Source organism: Ascidiella aspersa, chromosome 9, assembly GCF_963924565.1.
Source record: "Ascidiella aspersa chromosome 9, kaAscAspe10.2, whole genome shotgun sequence".
Taxonomy (NCBI): Eukaryota; Metazoa; Chordata; class Ascidiacea; order Phlebobranchia; family Ascidiidae; genus Ascidiella; species Ascidiella aspersa.
This window is the reverse complement of record NC_139455.1, coordinates 5700941-5720031: the sequence shown is the minus strand read 5'-3', so window position 1 is coordinate 5720031 and position 19091 is coordinate 5700941. Positions and strand designations below refer to the sequence as shown.

General features: G+C 36.3%; 1 protein-coding gene across 1 annotated transcript in view; it reads right to left on the bottom strand.

The window, feature by feature from the left end:
* The window catches only part of LOC146132050 (uncharacterized), a 31168-nt gene extending 12381 nt beyond the window's left edge, over positions 1-18787 (bottom strand). The window contains exons 1-10 of the mRNA XM_083397574.1: positions 18727-18787; positions 18352-18501; positions 17185-17367; positions 15894-16070; positions 6457-6729; positions 4597-4755; positions 3370-3630; positions 1713-1814; positions 1265-1378; positions 692-892 (exon numbers count right to left, since the gene is read on the bottom strand). Coding sequence (XP_083253700.1) covers positions 692-892; positions 1265-1378; positions 1713-1814; positions 3370-3630; positions 4597-4755; positions 6457-6729; positions 15894-16070; positions 17185-17367; positions 18352-18501; positions 18727-18778 — 1672 coding nt within the window. The 5' untranslated portion in view covers positions 18779-18787. The remainder of the gene's footprint in view (positions 1-691; positions 893-1264; positions 1379-1712; positions 1815-3369; positions 3631-4596; positions 4756-6456; positions 6730-15893; positions 16071-17184; positions 17368-18351; positions 18502-18726) is intronic.
* Between the last annotated feature and the right edge of the window lie 304 nt (positions 18788-19091).

The following is a 19091-nucleotide window of genomic DNA, read 5'->3' as shown; positions in this document are numbered from 1 at the left end:
GTTCCATTATTTCGAGCAATATGCGAATCTCATTCATGTGGCTAAAGCTTTACGTATTTAAAGCACAGTTTGTGTGGGGTGATGGTCTGATGCCCCCTGAATCCGTCCTTAGGTAGTGTCATCTTGATTGTTACGGATTTCAAATTTAAATGTCTTAGTTTCTACTTTTAAATTTTTTGGTCTCAAATAACCGTTTTATAGATAATATGAAAGTGTTTTGACAAGCCAAAACATTTCGTTCATTAGTTTAAATTAAACTTTAACGCCCGACCACATATCACAAAAAAACATTGGTAGGTATCACGTAAATAACCATTTGTTCAAACCATTGATATGGCCCAAGATATAGCATTGTTAGGCAAAAATGAGCTTTCAACCGTATAAACTGCGGTAAAGTTACGACCCATCATTGTGTATGGAATCCTGATATAAACCCTTGGCTCTCCCCGTCTCACCCCGGTACTTTCACACGTCCCCACCTAATATTTCGTATTCCCTTGGGTACCACAATACTGCCAACGTGATGTATGTCACTAAAATAGTTCAAACAGCAAACCGATGTGGACTATAGTCTAATTTCATCTTTCACATAATTCACCACTGACGCATTAGCGTTCACCCCTCAACAACAACAGCATCGAGCGGGTCAGTCTAGTGGCATTGTTCGTCCTCTCTTAAAATGTTTTCTTACCACAACCAACAGGCAATTCATCCTCCCAGATTCCGAAGGTGCCACAAATGATCTCCGGTGAACCATTTAAGATTAGTCTGTGGTCGGTGCATCGAAATCGCACCACGTTGCTTACTGAGACTTGAGAAGCTGAAATACTGTTTCCACGTTGGTCCAATATATCAATACCAGCTGGTAAGCCCTCCAACGAGCACGTGTACTCTGCAAAATGTAATTAAACGTTTTAGTTATCATGCTCATTTTTTGTGAAAATATTAAGATTTTAAAAAGCACCGTTTAAAGGAGGCATAATAAGTAGGCTATGCGTGTAAAAAAGTTAAAAAAAAAAAAAAGAACAGTGAAGTCATGTTCAATGTAGGTTGCAGATTATCGTTTGGCAACATTTATGGCATATAGGTTTTGATCTGCCGTTCAATAATTAACTATTTTTTTATGAGAACCAAAACAAACTTTAAACTGTTCAATGGGAATCTTTTTCTACATTTTCTGACACCTGTTTCGTGAGAGAGTATCAGAGGCTTATAAATACCATTTACCATAAGTTGTCAAACATTAAAAATGGTCACTCTTTACCTTGCTCACATCTCGTGCCGTGGAAACCATTGCGACAAGTGCAACGGTACTGCAGATTTTCAAGGACGCAGGTAGCGCCGTTCAGGCAAGGCAAAGTGCTGCAGTGATCCGACACTGGAAACAGAAACATTCGTCATAAAGCTGCGAATGAACTTAAAACGTAAAGGACAACGTTTGCGCAAAGTAATGCGTCGCAGTAATCTGGGGACAGTCGTATTGCGGACAGTCGTATTTACTGAAACATAGTTCAGTAAAAATGGGATTTGGTATAGTTGTGGCATCTCTATTCATCTGTCACGTGGTTTAGGTAAAGTGGCCTTAAATAAAATGTTCTTCGACGTAAGCAAACAAACATCTAATACTCGTAAAGGTTTCTGTGGATAGATTTTTTTGACAGATTGGCTTGCACAAAAGATTAAGCTATAATCGCTTTGCTGTGTATTCTCACCGACGTCGCATCGATCCCCAACGTATCCAGGTGTACAAGAGCAGACACCTTCGTGACAGGTTGCTCCGTTCTTGCACAAGCCTGGGAAGCATTCATCGGCGACTGTGAAAAGTAACATTTTAAAGCAGTGGTTTCCGACATGTTTTATTCACGGACGACTTTCCATTTACTATCCAGTTTACGGACCCCTAAGTCTATATAACCAACAACTTTACGAAACTACACCAATACTTATCAATAACTAAACGTTAAATTCAATATTGTAAAATCGAGTTAAATAGCAAATTTTCAAAACATAATATTTAAACATAAAACGTTATATTCAAGAATTTGAACCTGCATTAAAAACGTTTTGAATTCTGTGTGGAATTGCGGAAACCCTGCAACCTTTTAACGTACCTATTTTCTTTAACTGCAAACTTTCTTTGTACAAAAACGCCATGACAGATACATCTACGTTTTGGGGCTGTCAAAGAGCGAATTTTATTGCCTGACACGACACGTGGCTTAAGTTGTTTTAATGCACTGCAATGGAGTACAAAACGAAAAAATTTTACTCCGTACCAGTTGGGAAAGTATGTGTTTTATTTTTTGAGTTCAGTGTCATTTGCTTTTGCCTTATCAACACACTAATTCAGCAAATCAATGCACGAAACAAAAAAGAAATTTTGTAAATTGAGTTCTGCTGTCGGCTAAAAGTCTACTGTCAGATTCTACTGGACGGGCATGTTATTCGCAAATATCCTTTTCACAAAACCTTTGCTTGTAATGAAAAGTATTTTCATATTGTTTAGGCATGGTTTAAACATGTTATAGTTTCTTCCAACGACAAAGTTAGTAATTACTAGGGCCATTTTTATTTTAACCTAAAAAAAATTTTTTTTAACTTTATTTTTATCAAATTTTAACTTTATTTTAACCTAACGAAATTGCTTGTTTGTAGAGGCCACAGTTCTTCCTTGAATTGATGCCAGTTATCCAAACATAATATTTTGTCTATTTCAGATCCAAACGTGATATTTTGTGGCAAAGTCAAGGTGTTTTATGAATTTTAAAAGATTAAACTTGCTTAGGCATTTTTGTATTACAGATTGTTAGTATAGGCCATTCCCAAAATTCAAACTGTTGATCTTCGAAAAGACTACGTTTATGAAGAGGAAGTGTTTTGTAACAACCAATAAAAAATAGACAATTTGCGATAATAGTTACTGCTGATCCAAGTGGGCATTGTGACATTTTGCCTGCTTTTATGGGTTAATATGGTTTAATTGTGTCGCAGTTCCTGATTTACAATGCTTCCACGACGATATTTACATAAACCACTCTCAAGAAACACAAAAACTTTGTCAAAAGCTATAATTTGACAAATTTTGACTTTATTAATAAATTTTAACTTTATTGTAAATTTTAACTTTATTTTAACCTATAAACTTCTTAGTAACAGTCCCCTAGGTGCTGAAAACAACTTTATTCTTTGATTCATGGACAGACGAGGTCCTTAAAAAATTTTAACTTTATTGACTTTTGCGGGCCCTAGTAGTTACCTATGATGAAAACATGGCATATCGCTGCCATCGACGAAGATTTTATGGGCACCTAGTAAACCCTGTTGCCGTTTCTCGGTTAATGTTTAAAAAGCGTAAAAAATACGACCAACCTTTCTCGCAAACGTAGAAATGTTCGGCATTGCAGTCAGCCTTCTGCCAGCATTTAGTGTGACGCCAACCGCGATGCCAATCCCAACCCCAATCATGGCATTTCGCATCAGCATTTAAGTATGCACATTGCAGGCGGCGATTTGTTTGACCTTCGGTAGTCCAAGGATTAAATACATCTCTGTTGTCGATGTTTATCACCTTGTCACCGTCGGACCATTTCCAGAAGTTAGTCACCCTGAGGCCAATCCATGATGGGCTGGCTGATAACACAGACACAGTAGCATGTAAAGCAAGCAACTACTGTAAATACGATGCATATAAATAGGTCAGGCGCGGGTCTAGGAATTTGGTTTGGGGAGACATGACCATTTTTTTTTCAGAGACGAAGTTAGTCAAAATTATAAAGTACGTCAAAATTATAAAGTTGTACCTAAACGTGACGTCATAAAAGTAACCTTATAAACACACACAGTTCGTTTCACTTGGTATACTTTCAGATTCGACAGGTGTTACCCTAAGCTACAACGATGTTATAGATTCGCTCACAGCGCAAAACACCTTTATATCGTTTAAGTTGCCCAAACTTTAATCTTCGATGTTGTGATGATCCTTTAGGCTAAAGCGATTTTATTCAAATGAACTGAGACATCCTAGAAACATAATTAGATTCAAACTAGAAATATTTTTGCATTTACTTAAATGGGCGAAAAATACAGTTTTGGGAGGCCATGGCCACGTGCCTCACCCCCCTTGGATCCGCCCTGGTAGTGAGCCTATACGCGAAGCCAAGTAGAAATGTCATGGCTAAGTGGAAATACTTATCAGGGGTGGCATCTGTGATAATCGAATGTAAAGTTCTTATAAATATGCTGTTGCTACCAGACATAGTATATTTAAAATAGGTTCCTCTGGCATATATTTTTTCAACCAACGTTTCGGCTTACTATCCGGCAAGCCTTCGTCAGGGACTAACACACAAGTCAACAGGGCGCAAAGTAAAAACACACAAAGAACCCCTGTTGACTTTGTGTGTTAGTCAAAAGGTTTTTGGCTTGTTAACGCTTAAAGCAGTTTTGAGTAAATTGGCCCGTATGTATATTATAACGTCACTTGTAATCGAATGGCGGGGAAAAAGCTTTAGCAGAAATGTCGAACATTGACATGTAATAAAAAATACAAAGGACCGAACAATTCTATCAGTCAAGTTAAAATTGAATTAAGCCAACCGTAAGTAAGAAGTTTTGCAATCCCCACGTGCACCTCCTTCTCCTTGAGGACTGCAAGACGACCTCCGAGGTGGCGGCAGGCATCCTCGGCGTTTGCGAAATTCCTTAAATCAGAATGGGCAATATACCGCTTGTTTCGGAAGTCGTACTCGCGTCCACCTTTACACATGCAAACATTGAATGTAAATCAGCGTTTTTTGAAATGTCAGAAAAAGCATGCTCAGATTTATCCTAGAGGCAGACTGTTGGTTTATTCCGGTTCTAACCATATGTACACATCGGCAAACTTGGGCCGATATTTTGCTGTTCTTAAAACCACCCAAACTTCTGAGGGTTAAGTTGGCTGTCGTTAGTATCATGCAAAGCTAATACGCAAAATAAGACTTTTTTGTTAAATAGGTAATAAACTTAATGTTAAATTGGGTTGGATTGGTATGTAATGTTGTAGGTGTTCCGTAAGATTTTATGTACATATTATACCGCGCAAGCTGACACTGCCTATAAAGCATTGGTGTAAAAGCTGACTGATTGGTTTTAATGTAAAACTCAATTCATCTTCTAGTTCAATACTTTTCAACCCGTGGTATGGCACGCACTTGTGCGGATAAAAAAGATAAAGCGGATGACAAACGTCGTGCGGATGAATGTGTGGATGAAAGTGGTGCATATTATGATTTTATTATGTGTATTATAGTAATCAAATAATGTGGTGCGCCCACTTATGTGTTACAGGACAGTCATATAGTGTATAAGACACAAACTCCTTCATTGTGATTTCATAAGTAGGAAAAAACAAATGTTGCAAACTTACTGTGCTATAGTTTCGTGAGGACAAAACTTTTCCGAAATAAAAAAAGTAAAGGTTGAAAAGCACTGTTCTAGTTGATTATAAAGTTGTCTAATCAAAATAAATCGAGTAAATCAATGCTGTTTTCACAAGAAATTTGGTTTTGTACTTTGCCAGAAGGCTTATTTGACGCAGCGACCTATTTACTCCCTTCTTAAGTCAATTGTTTTGGCACAAAGCTGGACTTCACTTTTACAACCTTAAGATGACTATAAAAATCCAATATTGTAGGATAAATCAGAAAATAATTTTATAGCATAATCCATTATACTCTACATAAGTGGTTCTCAACCGGGGTGCCGCGGCACCATGGGGTGCCATTTATAATGCTCACGGGTGGCGCGAAATATAAGATTTTTAAAATTTTGCTAAACTGTTACAACTTTTTTGTGTAAGATTTGAGTTGAATAAACCCAATTTTAACTTCCTACGTTTTATAGAGTTGTTGTAGGTTGTTCCAATTCCGTTTATTGCAACATTCTAGTGAATTACCTACAGAAAAATCTTGCAGGGGTGCCGCAAGCCATAAAAGGTTGAGAACCACTGCTCCACATGTACACTATTAAACAAAAAACAAAACAAAAATTGCTGCAAAACAATTTACCTAGTAGAAAAAATTGTTGCAAAGCATAATAATGTTGAAGAAAGTATATTAGAACTGCTTTGACTCATTTACACAGATTCAATTTTGATAACTTGTTGATCAAATCTGATCATACTTTGATAGCTAACCATACAAAACAGATGAAAAGCAAGAATAATTTAGTTTTAATTGCACTTAATGAAAACATTTAAGTCTAAATGAGGTGTTTTTGAGTAAACTACTGAAGTTAAAGTCTAAAGAACTTTATTAAAGTCTACTCATGTTGCCCAAAGTAGTTTAATCAAGTAATTTGACAATATTGTCTCAAGTGAACTTGAGTAAAGCAATTTACTTGAGTTCTTGAGTCGTGACAACTTCTAAGCTTAAATGTGCAACTAACTGAAGCAACTTTGTTAGATATACCACTTACAGGGATACAGGGGACAGTCTCTCAGCTTATAGTTGGCTCCCTTGCATTGTAGAACATTGTGTCGGGAGCCGGGACAGGGGCGTCGTCGGCGCTGCTGGCCCGACCCACAAGTGACCGAGCAGGCCTCCCAAGGGCCCCAGGCGCCCCAATTCCTCCACCAGGACCCTTCATCGGCGGGGGCTGAAGGCGGAGCGGTGGGGGCTGAATTCGTGGTCAGCCGGGGGCTTGGCTGGGATCGATGGACGACCGAACGTACCGTTAGTTTGTAGGAGGCTATACAAAATTCAAAAAATAAAGTTCATAAAGGCGACTATAAGAGAAATAGACTTTCCGATTCCAGCATTTTTAACAGTTTTTTTTCTTACGGCCACCAGTTAAAATACGTTTTCAGAAATGACGTCAAAGGGACCTCATAAAACGATTATCCTAAAGAACACCTGGCATTCTCTTGCGAAATTGTGCGCAAACATGCAACAAAAACCCAAAATAGTCGCAGGAAGGGCGAAAAAAAAAGCGTTTGTTTGGTTTAAATTGGCAAATCTTTCAATTTAAACAAAATGAGTATTATACCCATAAAAATACTGGCATATTGTAAAAAAATGCCAGCATTTATATTCTAATTTAGGAGAAATCGAACGAGAGTTTTTTAGTCACACGGCGCAACATACCTTAATACGTACAGCGCCCTTGACGTGAATAGATTTCTTCAAATCTGCCGTATTTCTATGCTAAATGCACTGCTCTTCAAACAACGTTGAAAATGTTTTTTCTAGTCAACCTAGTTTCGCAAGACGACTGAAAACGTTTAGTTCAAAAAAGTATATCAAATCGTTTAAAGTTCCTTGGTTAAAGGATACTGTGAATAAAAACCTTAGGTATGTCTTGATGTCTTGTATACAAATCTAATTAATTTATATATGAAGCCAATGATGTGGAATAAATGATGTACATACTTCAAAGTTTACAATAGGAAGATGACAAGCGAGAAATACTTTTAAGATAAAGTAATAAATATGTATCCTAAGCTTTGTATGTGTATTAACAACAGAATCTGGCCCTCCAACAGAACTCATAATGCCGAAGATAAAAGTTCTAAAATGTATTAATAAAAGCTTGAGAAGCGCACCGCTCCGAACAAAAATCAGTCAGCAAGGTCTAAAACTTTAATACAAATATGTATTTCGCTTTAATACAAATATGTATACGCTTTAATACAAATATGTATTAGGTTTATTCTGCATAATCTAGGTTTTTGAAATTGTGAACTAGGTCTGTCTATAAATTTTTGTGGCAATTCTGTTGGTTGCCCTTTTTACTGCTTAAATCTTAGTTCTATTGTCTGGTTTTTCTTGTCAGTTTGTTGCTTGACAAGCTCTTGTGACCATAAGTTTGTCGGGAAGCTCTGCCCTAAGGTGATCAGTAGGCCCCGCAAAAGTCAATAAAGTTAAAAAATTGTAAGGACCTCGTCTGTTCACGAATCAAAGAATAAAGTTGTTTTCAGCACCAAGGGCTGTTTTTAAGAAGTTTATAGGTAAGAATAAAGTTAAAATTTACAATAAAGTCAAAATTTTTAACAAAGTCAAAATTTGTCAAATTATGACTTTTGACAAGGTTTTTGTGTTTCTTGAGAGTAATTTTTGTAAAAATCGTCGTGGAAGCATTGTAAATCAGGAACTGCGACACAATTAAACCATATTAACCCATAAAAGCAGGCAAATTGTCACAATGCCCACTTGGATCAGGGGTAACTTTTATCGCAAATTGTCCACTTTTTTATTTATTGTTACGTATCTAAATTATTCTTATAAAACACTTTATCTTCATAAACGTGGTCTTTTCAAAGATCCACAATTTGGATTTTCGAAATAGCCTACTGACATTCTGTAATACAAAAATGCCGAAGCAAGCTAAATCTATCGCCAAAAAAACGATGCACTTTTTATAATCCATAAAACACCTTGACTTTGCGACAAAATATTACGCTTGGGTCTGTAATCGACAAAATATTATGTTTGGGTAACTGGCATCAATTCAAGGAAGAACTGTGCCCTCTGCAAACAAGCAATTGCGTTAAAATAAAGTCAAAAAACAACAAAAATAATGCTGGTGAAATTTAAAATGTAAATAAACAATGAACGGCCAAACATATTCGGGTATAGCCTACTGACACGTTTAGCTTTAAAATGCCGAAATGTTTTCTAATCTGACAATATTATCACAGACAATATATATTTCATCGCTATAATATGTTTCATTTCACCACTATAGCTTCGTGGGTAAACCCCAGGCGGCATATTTACATAGTGTAGGCTCTGATGGCACTTATAACAATATTAACCAATATGAACGCTCTATTGCGCCAAACAGTTGACCAATCAAAAAGCTGTTTGAATCAGCTGTTTAGTGGCGTCAGTTTTGTCCTTGAACAAGGGTCAAATTAATTAGTAGGTACATAATAACAAATACTTTTTGGACATACATTTATTAAAACTGTGAACTTTTTTTACGATAGTAACAATTACTTTTTGGACGTATAGAAACGCTGTATTGCGCCAAATAGTTGACCAATGAGAGAGCCGCTGTTTAAATCAGCTGTTTAGTCGCAATCAGCTGTTTACTATAATTAACAAATACTTTTTGGACGTACATTTATTAAAATTTTGTACATTTGCTTACTAAATTAATTTACATTAGGCTATCTTGCAAAACACAGGTGGAATAATAGTTTCACTTTATACAAAGCAGAATGACGGAGGTGGAATTATTAGAGAGTTTAGGCGCTTTGGTTGAGACTAAAGGTGAGGATTTCATTGAGGCAAGGTTGCCGATATGATTTCAAAACGAATGGGATCAATGGCTAATCAACTATAGTGTTATAACAAACACAAGTTGGAACTTCAGAAAAACATTTCAACTTGTAAAAAAATTATGTTTTAAAAAATATTATCAATGTCAACATAATCAAACAAGAGGTTCAGGAACTCGGAAAACAGACACGGGGTTTTATTTTAATTGTATCAGCACTGTACCTTTTTTTTTCACTTTTTTTTTTCACTTTTCTACTAAAAAAATTATTTAAATTTTAGTTGCCCTAGCTTAATGGAAATTCGGATCAAGAAAATAACAAAAAAGACAAGACACACAAACAAGCTTGTGACAAAATACCCCTGCATTGTGAAATTTATTAATCAACACAACCATAGCCGGAGTTCATCGGATGTTTTGGAGCAACTTAAATTATTTAATTGCACAAAAGCTCCATATACCAAGTATTTTGAGAGTGGCTTTAAACCAGCTGCAGCAATTCGACATCATGAAACTAAATTATTAGCTACACAAGGAGTAAAGGCACTGACAAACAACAGGCTAGAAGGTTTGTCTATCACATTTGGCAAAAGTGGCTGCAGTTGTCTTGTGGAAAGTACACTGGGCATACCATGTTTACAGCAATTGAAAAATATGCATCTGGTGTTGATGCCAAAATCAAACTAAAAAAAATAGATGAATCTGCATTTGTTGTCTGCATTTTAACACCATTGATGGAAAGGGTTCATCAGACCAAGCAATCGAGTGAGATAATTTTTGTGGATTCCACATAAAATCTAAGTACTATATTAGAATATTATAAAATTAATTAGCTAAATTAACTTATTTTATTTTAATGGGCTATATTTCTATTTGAAGGATTTTCACTATTCAAAGAAATGCTTGGAAGGAACGATTTTTATGGAAAATTATCGCCTCAAATTTTTGTGACTGATGATGGCACTGCAGAGAAAACTGCTCTTCAGATTGTTTGGCCAGATGCGGTGCAACTTTTATGTGTTTTTCATGTACTACAAGTAGGAAAAAATATAATTAAAGTTATTGTTCCATTTCCCTTACATTTAAAAACAGTATATGCTGGGTTTTAAAGGATGGTTTACATTTTTTTAGGTTTAGAATAATTTAAATAATATAATTTTAGTAACAATAATAAAATTAATGTAACAAAATGTAGAACAACCTAGGTATATGCTGTAATTACATTATTAAACTCTCACCTATTCAAAAAAAGTAAATTCTGGTTTATCTAGTGCCAAAAATAAACCCAGAACAAGTATAAACCAAATCCCCCATAAGGTTTCTGCTCTGTACATAGTTATTTTATTGGTAAATGTTGTATTGTTTGTTTTACTTATTATAATATAAAGTTTTTAACTTGTTATTTTTATCACGTATGTTAATGGGTTAATGAATCGTAAGGAAGAATGGTGCCTTGCATTTCGCAACAAAAATAACCTTTTAACTAGAGGTCAACAGACTAATAACTGTTGTGAAGTAACTATTCGTATTGTCAAAGAGATTGTTTTTAACAGGTGTGGATATATCAATTTTAATGACGTAGCCTTTTAAACTGTTTGTTTTAATTAAATTTAACATGGCGTTGCTTTTGCCTATATGAATTTTTAGCCTATAGCATGAATTTAAAATAAACATTTGTAAACCTATTGCTAAACTTGACATTTTTCTATTTTTGTATAATGTGGTAAAATAAACAAGTTGGGTCTAGCATATTCTACAATAATGTGGTACATTTAATTTACATTTTCAGGTGCAAAGTTTACAATCCTTGTCAACTGATTCACTTTCATTACAGAAATTTACAGTCCTTACTTTTCCAATAGAATTTTAAGTAGAATATTAAACCGATCCAAAACAGTAATGCTGCTTCAGTCCCCTATTCCATCGGCATTTATTACAAAAAAATATGAAACTCAATATATATATACATATATATATAGTAAAAAGTGAAAAAACAGAAAATGGGGAGTATATAGTACAAACAGATGAAGGTGTGTGCTCATGTGTGGACGGCATGGGGGGTAAAATGTGCAAACACCAAAATCGGTTATTTTAACCAAACAACTAACATCAAGTTACCTCTATCAGTCAACACCACAAGAGAAAAATTTTTATGCGTGTTTGGCTCTTGGGACAGAACATGCTCCCAATGTTGAATTTTTTGAAAATATGACCACTTTTCCAGACGATAAAGATATCAATACTGAAACTAGGGATGGTAAGTATATGGTATAAATATGCTGTTATACGTTGTCAATTATTCCCACATTATTTTACCATTAACATTTTTGTGTAGGTGAGGTTTTTCAAAGTCGTCAACACAAAACAACTCAACTACATGAAGAATTTTTGGAAAAACAACCTAGCAAAAAGATTAAAACATCCTATGTGAATAAATATTCTGGTATACAAAAGGAAGCCAATATTAAATCATTGACACAGTCATTTGATACTGTAAAAGAAAATCTAGGAAAATCTTTTGAAACCGAGCAATGTCTAGAAGCACTGGAAAGTTTTATTGGGACTTTAACTAAAATAAAAACTTCATCACAAATGATGACTTTTATGCACCAGCTAAAATAAACTCCTATGCTTGCAAAACGGAGTGGAGGGCGAACCAAAATTTTGTGCCAACCGACTGCAATTCAGAGAAGGCCTTCTGGGGCTCCAAGATGTGCAGCCCCCCTTTCTAAGGGTAGAAAATCAAGAAATCTGGCTCAAAATGTTAAAAATAATCAACAAAATGCAAAAGCCCATTAAATTCGACTTGATATTTTTTCTGTGTAAACCAATTTAAGCTTTATGGTTCGAGTGGCTAGAGTTATAGTTTTTTTGTGATGTTTAACATCGTATTTAATGGCAAATTATTTGCAGTTAAGCTTTAGAGCTGTAAAATAAAACAAAAGTTGCACCAAGCTGTGTTGTGTTTTTGCATCGAAACAGCATTTAACAACCTTTAGTACAGTGGTCTCCAACCTTTTTATTAACCGACCCGAACTTAAATGAAAACAAATCAGCATTTGCATGCGACCCCAATTTGTTTTAACACGTGGATTTAAAGTTAACACATGAAACAACTTATACTTTTAATCCATGTTGTTTAAGGACAAAACTGACGCCACTAAACAGCTGATTCAAACAGCGGCTGTCTGATTGGTCAACTGTTTGGCGCAATAGAGCGTTCATATTGGTTAATATTGCTATAGGCGCCATCAGAGCCTACACTATGTAAATATGCCCCCAGGCGAGGTAGGATATTGGAGGTATAAAAACAGGGGGTACGAAGTTGGATGTTGGGTGAGTGTGGTTTACACAGTGTTGTAATGACTTAAGTCACTGTTTTTTAATGACTTGTCTTTGACTTAAGACATCTGCACAAATGCCTTTAGCCTAGGTATGTTAAAGTGTTATAATTGAATTCTTTTTGAGCAAAAATGACTTTTAAATCCAATCATTAAATAAAATAAATGTTAACTCGCTATTTGTTTAAGTTTTCTGTGTTTTCTTTGCGAAAAAATGCTTAGAATAGAACGAGTTGCGTTTTCAGACGTTTAATATTACTGTTGATGCCTATGTAGTGACTATAGTGACTAAAAATTGACTTGCTGCGCAAAAATGACTTGGACTGGAACATGACTTGCCATTTGTGAAAATAATTTGACTTGGACTTTAGTTATTTTACAATTGACTTGACTGGGACAGGAGTCATTTCAAATTGACTTATTTACAACACTGGGTTTATATATCAGACGTGGCTAAAACAGCTGCTTTTAGGTAACCAAACTAGCTTTTGAAACTGCAAAGTTAAGAAACTCGACCGCTTAACGCCATCAAGCTGGCTGTGTTTCTAAAGCAACATCAAGCCATGTTCATTTGCAGCTCGTCAATATATAGGCCTGTAACGCGAAATTTGGTCCGGGGCCAAAACTGATCCGGTCGGATCAATTTTGGCGTTGGAACAGCCGCTAAAACAGGTCCGGCTAGGCCAAAACTGGTCCGGCCTAACCCTAACCCTAGCCAGACCTGTTTTAGCGGCTGTTCCAACGCCAAAATCGGTCCGACCGGACCAGTTTTGGCGCTTGATTACGACCAAAATCGGTCCGGCCGGATCGGGCCAATTTTGGCGTGACAGACCCACTCTCGGTGTCATTTTGGCGAACCAATTTGAAAAATGTTCCGGTAAGCAGCATATCGTCCAACGGTCTGCGTGTGGATCAGAGCCGAATCGAAACTTTATCTAATTGCATTAGCTTAAATATCACCATTCTTTCGTATGCTAGTTGTTCTAATGTACCAGGCTACAAGTAACTGGGAGTATACCAATCAATAACAGCCGACTAATCACGTGATTTTTTTGCAAGCAAAAACAGATTCTTCTTTCATGTAATTCATATATTTAATGTGAGGTTTTTGCCTCGGTTAACTTCGGAAACCAACACTACACAGGAGTCAGAAAGGTCGCTACTTTTGTAATCATTGTAACCCTTTAAATCACTCGTATCAAAACAATTGGTATTGACGAAAACTGTAATTGTTTGGTTACATTTTAAGCAGTCACATGATTTTTCTAAAATACAAAAATAAACCACAAGATTTTCAAAATTACAAGCGGAATGAAAGTCGCTTAAAAGGAAGTTGAACCAGTTTCCAAGAAACTCCATGCAATCCTTACCTACCGATGCCTCCGGTACAACTATGAGCCTGCTGCATCTATATTTGTATGTTCAACTCTATTGAATGGAATCAAATACGGCCATCATAATATTACTCGCACTGATGTAAAAATTGTAAGGAAAACCCGACACTGGGCTAGTGCTTCTTATTTAAATTTATACCTAGGGAAACCGTGTAGGTTCTTATTGGCTTATATCAGGGGTCGGCAATTCCTGGCACGCGTGCCACTTGTGATGATATTTCAGGGCACGTCAAATGATTTAACACGCACGAACAAAGTGCAACCATTACATCACTACTACATCATTAACATTATTATTACTTCACTAATTTCGATTTGGAGTGTTCGTGTCAAAAATTAATGTCCGTACTGTTGTATTTAACATTATTTTTTGTGGGCGATAAACTTGTTGTTCACGACTAACCGTTCGCACTACGTCACAATGCCTAAAAAGTGGCGTGTGCGTTAAAGCCACTGATCTGTATTCATAAAAGCGTTAAGCTAAAAGAGTAGCTGATAGTTAAAACTTCTAGGTGTCGGCTGAAAAGCGTCGAAGTAGATTCCAAACTAGCGGGCAGCACAGTATTGTGTTCGTGACAGTTCGTTTTTTTCAGCAGGATTTGAGTATATTACAGAAATTGGCGCTTGTCTACAATCCTACCATAATTTATTTATTTTACCACTAACGAAACGAGGTGTCAAAGGTAAAATGGCAAGGAAGGCGTAAATATGTAAGAATAAATATAATAATAATAATAATACTGGACCCACCCAAACCCAAACGCTAACTCTGACCCTAGCCCAAACATTGTTAGCAATATAACCACAAAATGTAGTAGGATTCTTGACCAGCGCCCAGAATTTTACTTAGAAATTTGGTTTAATGGCGTCTCCCAAGAAACGTAAATTAGATGTCAGATCATTCGTCATTCGTCAATTAGCAGATAACAGCAGGGCTACGGAGACGGACTCAAGTAAGACTAAGTAAAACTTCCTAAATCCAACGTGGCGCATGCAAATTTTGAAAGTAATAAGGCAGCAAACTGTAAATTGTTAAGGTGGAATAGCATATCGTGGCATATTTTCTATGGGCCCTATCAGTGAATTGCTGAATATCCAACTTATTTTTGTCACGTAAGTGAGTGAAATACAGGATGTAGAGTCGGAACCAGACTTGGGACTCGACGTAATAGCACATTTGGATAGGGTCGGGCTCGGGTTCAACTTTTCGGCCGAAATCGGACTTGGGTTGTTTTAACCCACTCCGCAGCCCTGGTTGCTATTAGTGCGAAACCAAACATAGAAAAATGTTTGGCACACGAGTTATTTATATTTTTACATTATTCAGAAACTGGCACACTGCATACGAAAGGTTGCCGACCCCTGGCTTAGATTATATCAAATATACTGTATACCATCAGATGTACCCTCCTGTAGACAGAAATAGTAATAAAGAAACGTTCAGTAGTAAGATGTGAAAGAAACTACTAAGGTTTGAAAATGTCTAAAACAACCTATTGAAAACACAGAATAGTGAAATTATACGGAAAGGGCACCCCAATTCTGTTTAAAAATTACAAATGCAAACATGAGTTTTAATGAAGTTTTTTTAAATATTTTCAAACCTTTGTGATTGATTTGGATATTACGAGTGGAAAAGGTCTATAACTCTAGATTCTAAAATATAGATAAAAATAATATTATTTTATAAACTAAACAGCAAGGTTTTCACAGTGGTGAAGGCGAAAGTCGATTTAGCGTTAGAAAGTTTGTATATCGTTAGTTGCTATTAAACTACGCGAATCAATTTAGTTTTTCTGGTCGACTTTAATTTCGCTCTGTATAGTGTCGGACAAATAGCGCTGCTGTCTCTTGATAGATATTATCAGACATCCCTACTGTGGGCCCTTGAACTTACCGATGCACTCAGCTTGGCCTTGCCACGTCGCATTTTCGTTGCACGTGGCTGATTCGTTGCCGACCAGCGTGTATCCAAGGTCGCATGCGAAGGTCACTCGGGAACCGTAGGTGTAGTCGGAGTTCTGGTCGTCCACCCGACCATTGTCCGGTACCCGCGGCGCCTCGCACTGCTTCACTGCATTGCGAAAGGTATAGCTTTAATCAATAGTCCGGATTCTATAAGCATTTATTTTTATGTCGTTAAAAAAGTGTGGACAGTGCATCCAGCGCGTAACATATGGTCTTATCCCACCAATATTCATGCTTATATCAGAAAAACAAACAATCATAAAGATGTCAAAGAAAAACAAGACAATGGTTGTTCCACAAAAATGTTGTAACAGTTAAAATGCAACCTAAAAACTATTGCAGAAAATTAACAAAAACCTACTTATCGAAATAGAAATGGGATAATTGTAAATCAACAGCGAAAAAAAAAGCAAATGCTGTTCAATATGTTTGTCCAATTCAGAGATGAACAACTATATAACGTAAAAACGTTCTAGCTGAACCTAATGTGATAAAGCTAGGCCTGGGTAGTTAATTCTGCAAGCTCGCGTATGCCGCATATTGCTTTGATGAAGATATAACACATTTAAAATGCCGTTGAATATAACTCAAAACTAAATTTATTGATAAAAATTTAACTGAACGACATTTTCAAAAAGCTGACTATAGCTTTTATAATTTTTAAACGATTTGCGTTCATTTTTAAATGATTTTTAATGTGATAAACTAGGCCTGGGTGGTTAATTCTGAAAGCTCGGGTATACCCTATATGTTGCTCGAATGAAGATATAATACAGTTAAAATGTCGTTGAATATAAAGCAAAACTAAATTTATTGATAAAAATTTAACTGAACGACAACTTCAAAAAGCTGACTACAAGTTTCTTAATTTTGTAAACGATTAATGTGCAAAAAAATGTATTTTTTTCGTATACCAGTAACGTTACTTGTTCCGTGAAATGGATTACCACTAGTCATACGAGTTCTGTGAACAACATGAACTCTATTGCTGCTGTGCGACGAAAATGAAAATCAGTCGGCCTACACTATAATAATAGTTCATCATGGACTATAGGGGTGCAGTATGACCTCTTGAAAGAGGATTTCTTTTTTTTTCAAAACGAAAAAATAAATGATATTTAGAATACACTCAAAAATCCCTGATTGGTTCAAAAAACTTCAAAACTTAAACTTAAAAAAAAACATGCGACACACAAATAAAAATCAACGACAGCACCAACCAAGGCACACGGAGGAACTTATTCCGAACCAGCGTTTATTGCTCTGGCAAACGAGTCGGGTGAAACCTTCCAGTTTGTAGCCCTCGTTACAGACGTATTCCGCCTCGCTGTGATAGTGACGTGTTCCAGTAAGGTAGTAAACCTTTCCATGTGGTATTGCTGGCAGTGCAGGGCATTCGGCCCCTGGAAAATTATGGAAAACAAAATAAAATCAAAATGTTTGCCAAAATATACTTTTTTTCTAAAACGATATAAACTACAAGTTTAAAACGGCCGTTAATTTCAGTTTTCTCCAGTGTTTAAAACTAGTAATTTCGAAATAACTTAAGTCCAAGTCAAGTCCCAGTTCAAGTAATCAGTTGCCATAGTCAAGTCCCAGACAAGTCGTTGTTAAAGCAAGTCAACTTCGATTCAAGTCATTAATAAAAAAATAAAGCGTTAAACTAATACACTTGGTAAATTCGTCCTATTATGAGCAATAACTCAACTAAAATTAACAAAAACCCTATATTTACAGCATGAAAATTGTTTTACGTAAAACAAATAAGACAAATGGCCCAATTTTATCCAAAAAATTAAATGAAAACACTTCATTTTTTTCAACCAATGTATTTGACAAAATAGTTTCAGTCCAAGTCAAGTCATTCGTCCAACAGACGTAAGTCAAGTCAAGTCTTTGATAAATAGTGACTTAAGTGCACTCGATCTTGACTTAAGTTATTGCAACACTGGTTTTCTTCAAAGTGGCATATCTTCGTTTCTGATTTGAATGAAGCTTTTTCGCTTTATCTTGTCAGGATGGCATCCATGTTACATGGTTCATTGGTAAGATTGACGGATGCTTAACCGTTTTTTACAGTCGACGGCAGCAACTATAGGACGATTAACTTTGGTCATCAAGAGACGTGCTAACTCGTTTTTTCTTTTTATGCAACCCTGGCCCTTGATTAATTAATTACAAAGGGGTTATTCTGACAAACATTGTGTTCAGGGCCGACGTGTCGGTAACCTATACAGGTGATCTTCTTCAGGTCAAAATACTAGTAACTTTACAGAAGGTCCTTGATGCCTAATACGCAATAGAATTCATGGATGCTCCCTATTCTGACCCGGCACTGTATAACCAGCAGGAATAAACGTTTTAAACCTTAGCAACCGAAGACCTACTTGGATTAAAGCACGACTTGCCGCACTCTCCGTCACACAAGCATCGCTTTCTAGCCCCTCGACAGTCGCTCGTCCTAGTGCAAGGCTTTCTGCAGATTCGACCCTTAGGGAGCTGGTCTAAGTCACGCCTGCAAACGCATTGGCAGGTCTCTGTAAAGCAACGCTATAGTTAAACATTGGAAGCGAGGCAGCTTGAGCGAAAACATTCGGTCCCAATCAGTTCAAAACCAAAATAAAAATAAAGAGTCTCCGAAAAACGTGCAGATCCCCATTCTGCATAATGATGTAGTTCTATTTTTCTATAATTAAAAAGAAGTTGAAAGGATGATATTCACCGCTGCCATAAAAAATACTAAACCAAACCCTAAAACTCACCAAACAGACAGTAGAAAAAGAAGAACGCCGCAAGAGAGAATTCGATTCTCATCTCTAAAATTCTGACCTGAATTATAAAAAAAAACTTACAATAAATTTAAACAAATTTCGCATTAAGGAAAGGGGATTTTCAGCACGAAAATCTTTTGTACAATTAAAGTCCGTCTGCATAAATAAACTAGCATATTTACACAGTTTTTTTCCCTCAGCTTTTAGGTTTAACGCGATAGTAAAACGTCTCAGGCTGCTGAAAAATTGTGTAGGTTACGTTTGCACTTAACCAAACGAAATCTCTCAGCAGTCAACCACTTCCGCCAATCCAAGCCGCATTTCTCAAATTCAGCAAGAAGTGAGTCGCAGCTCTA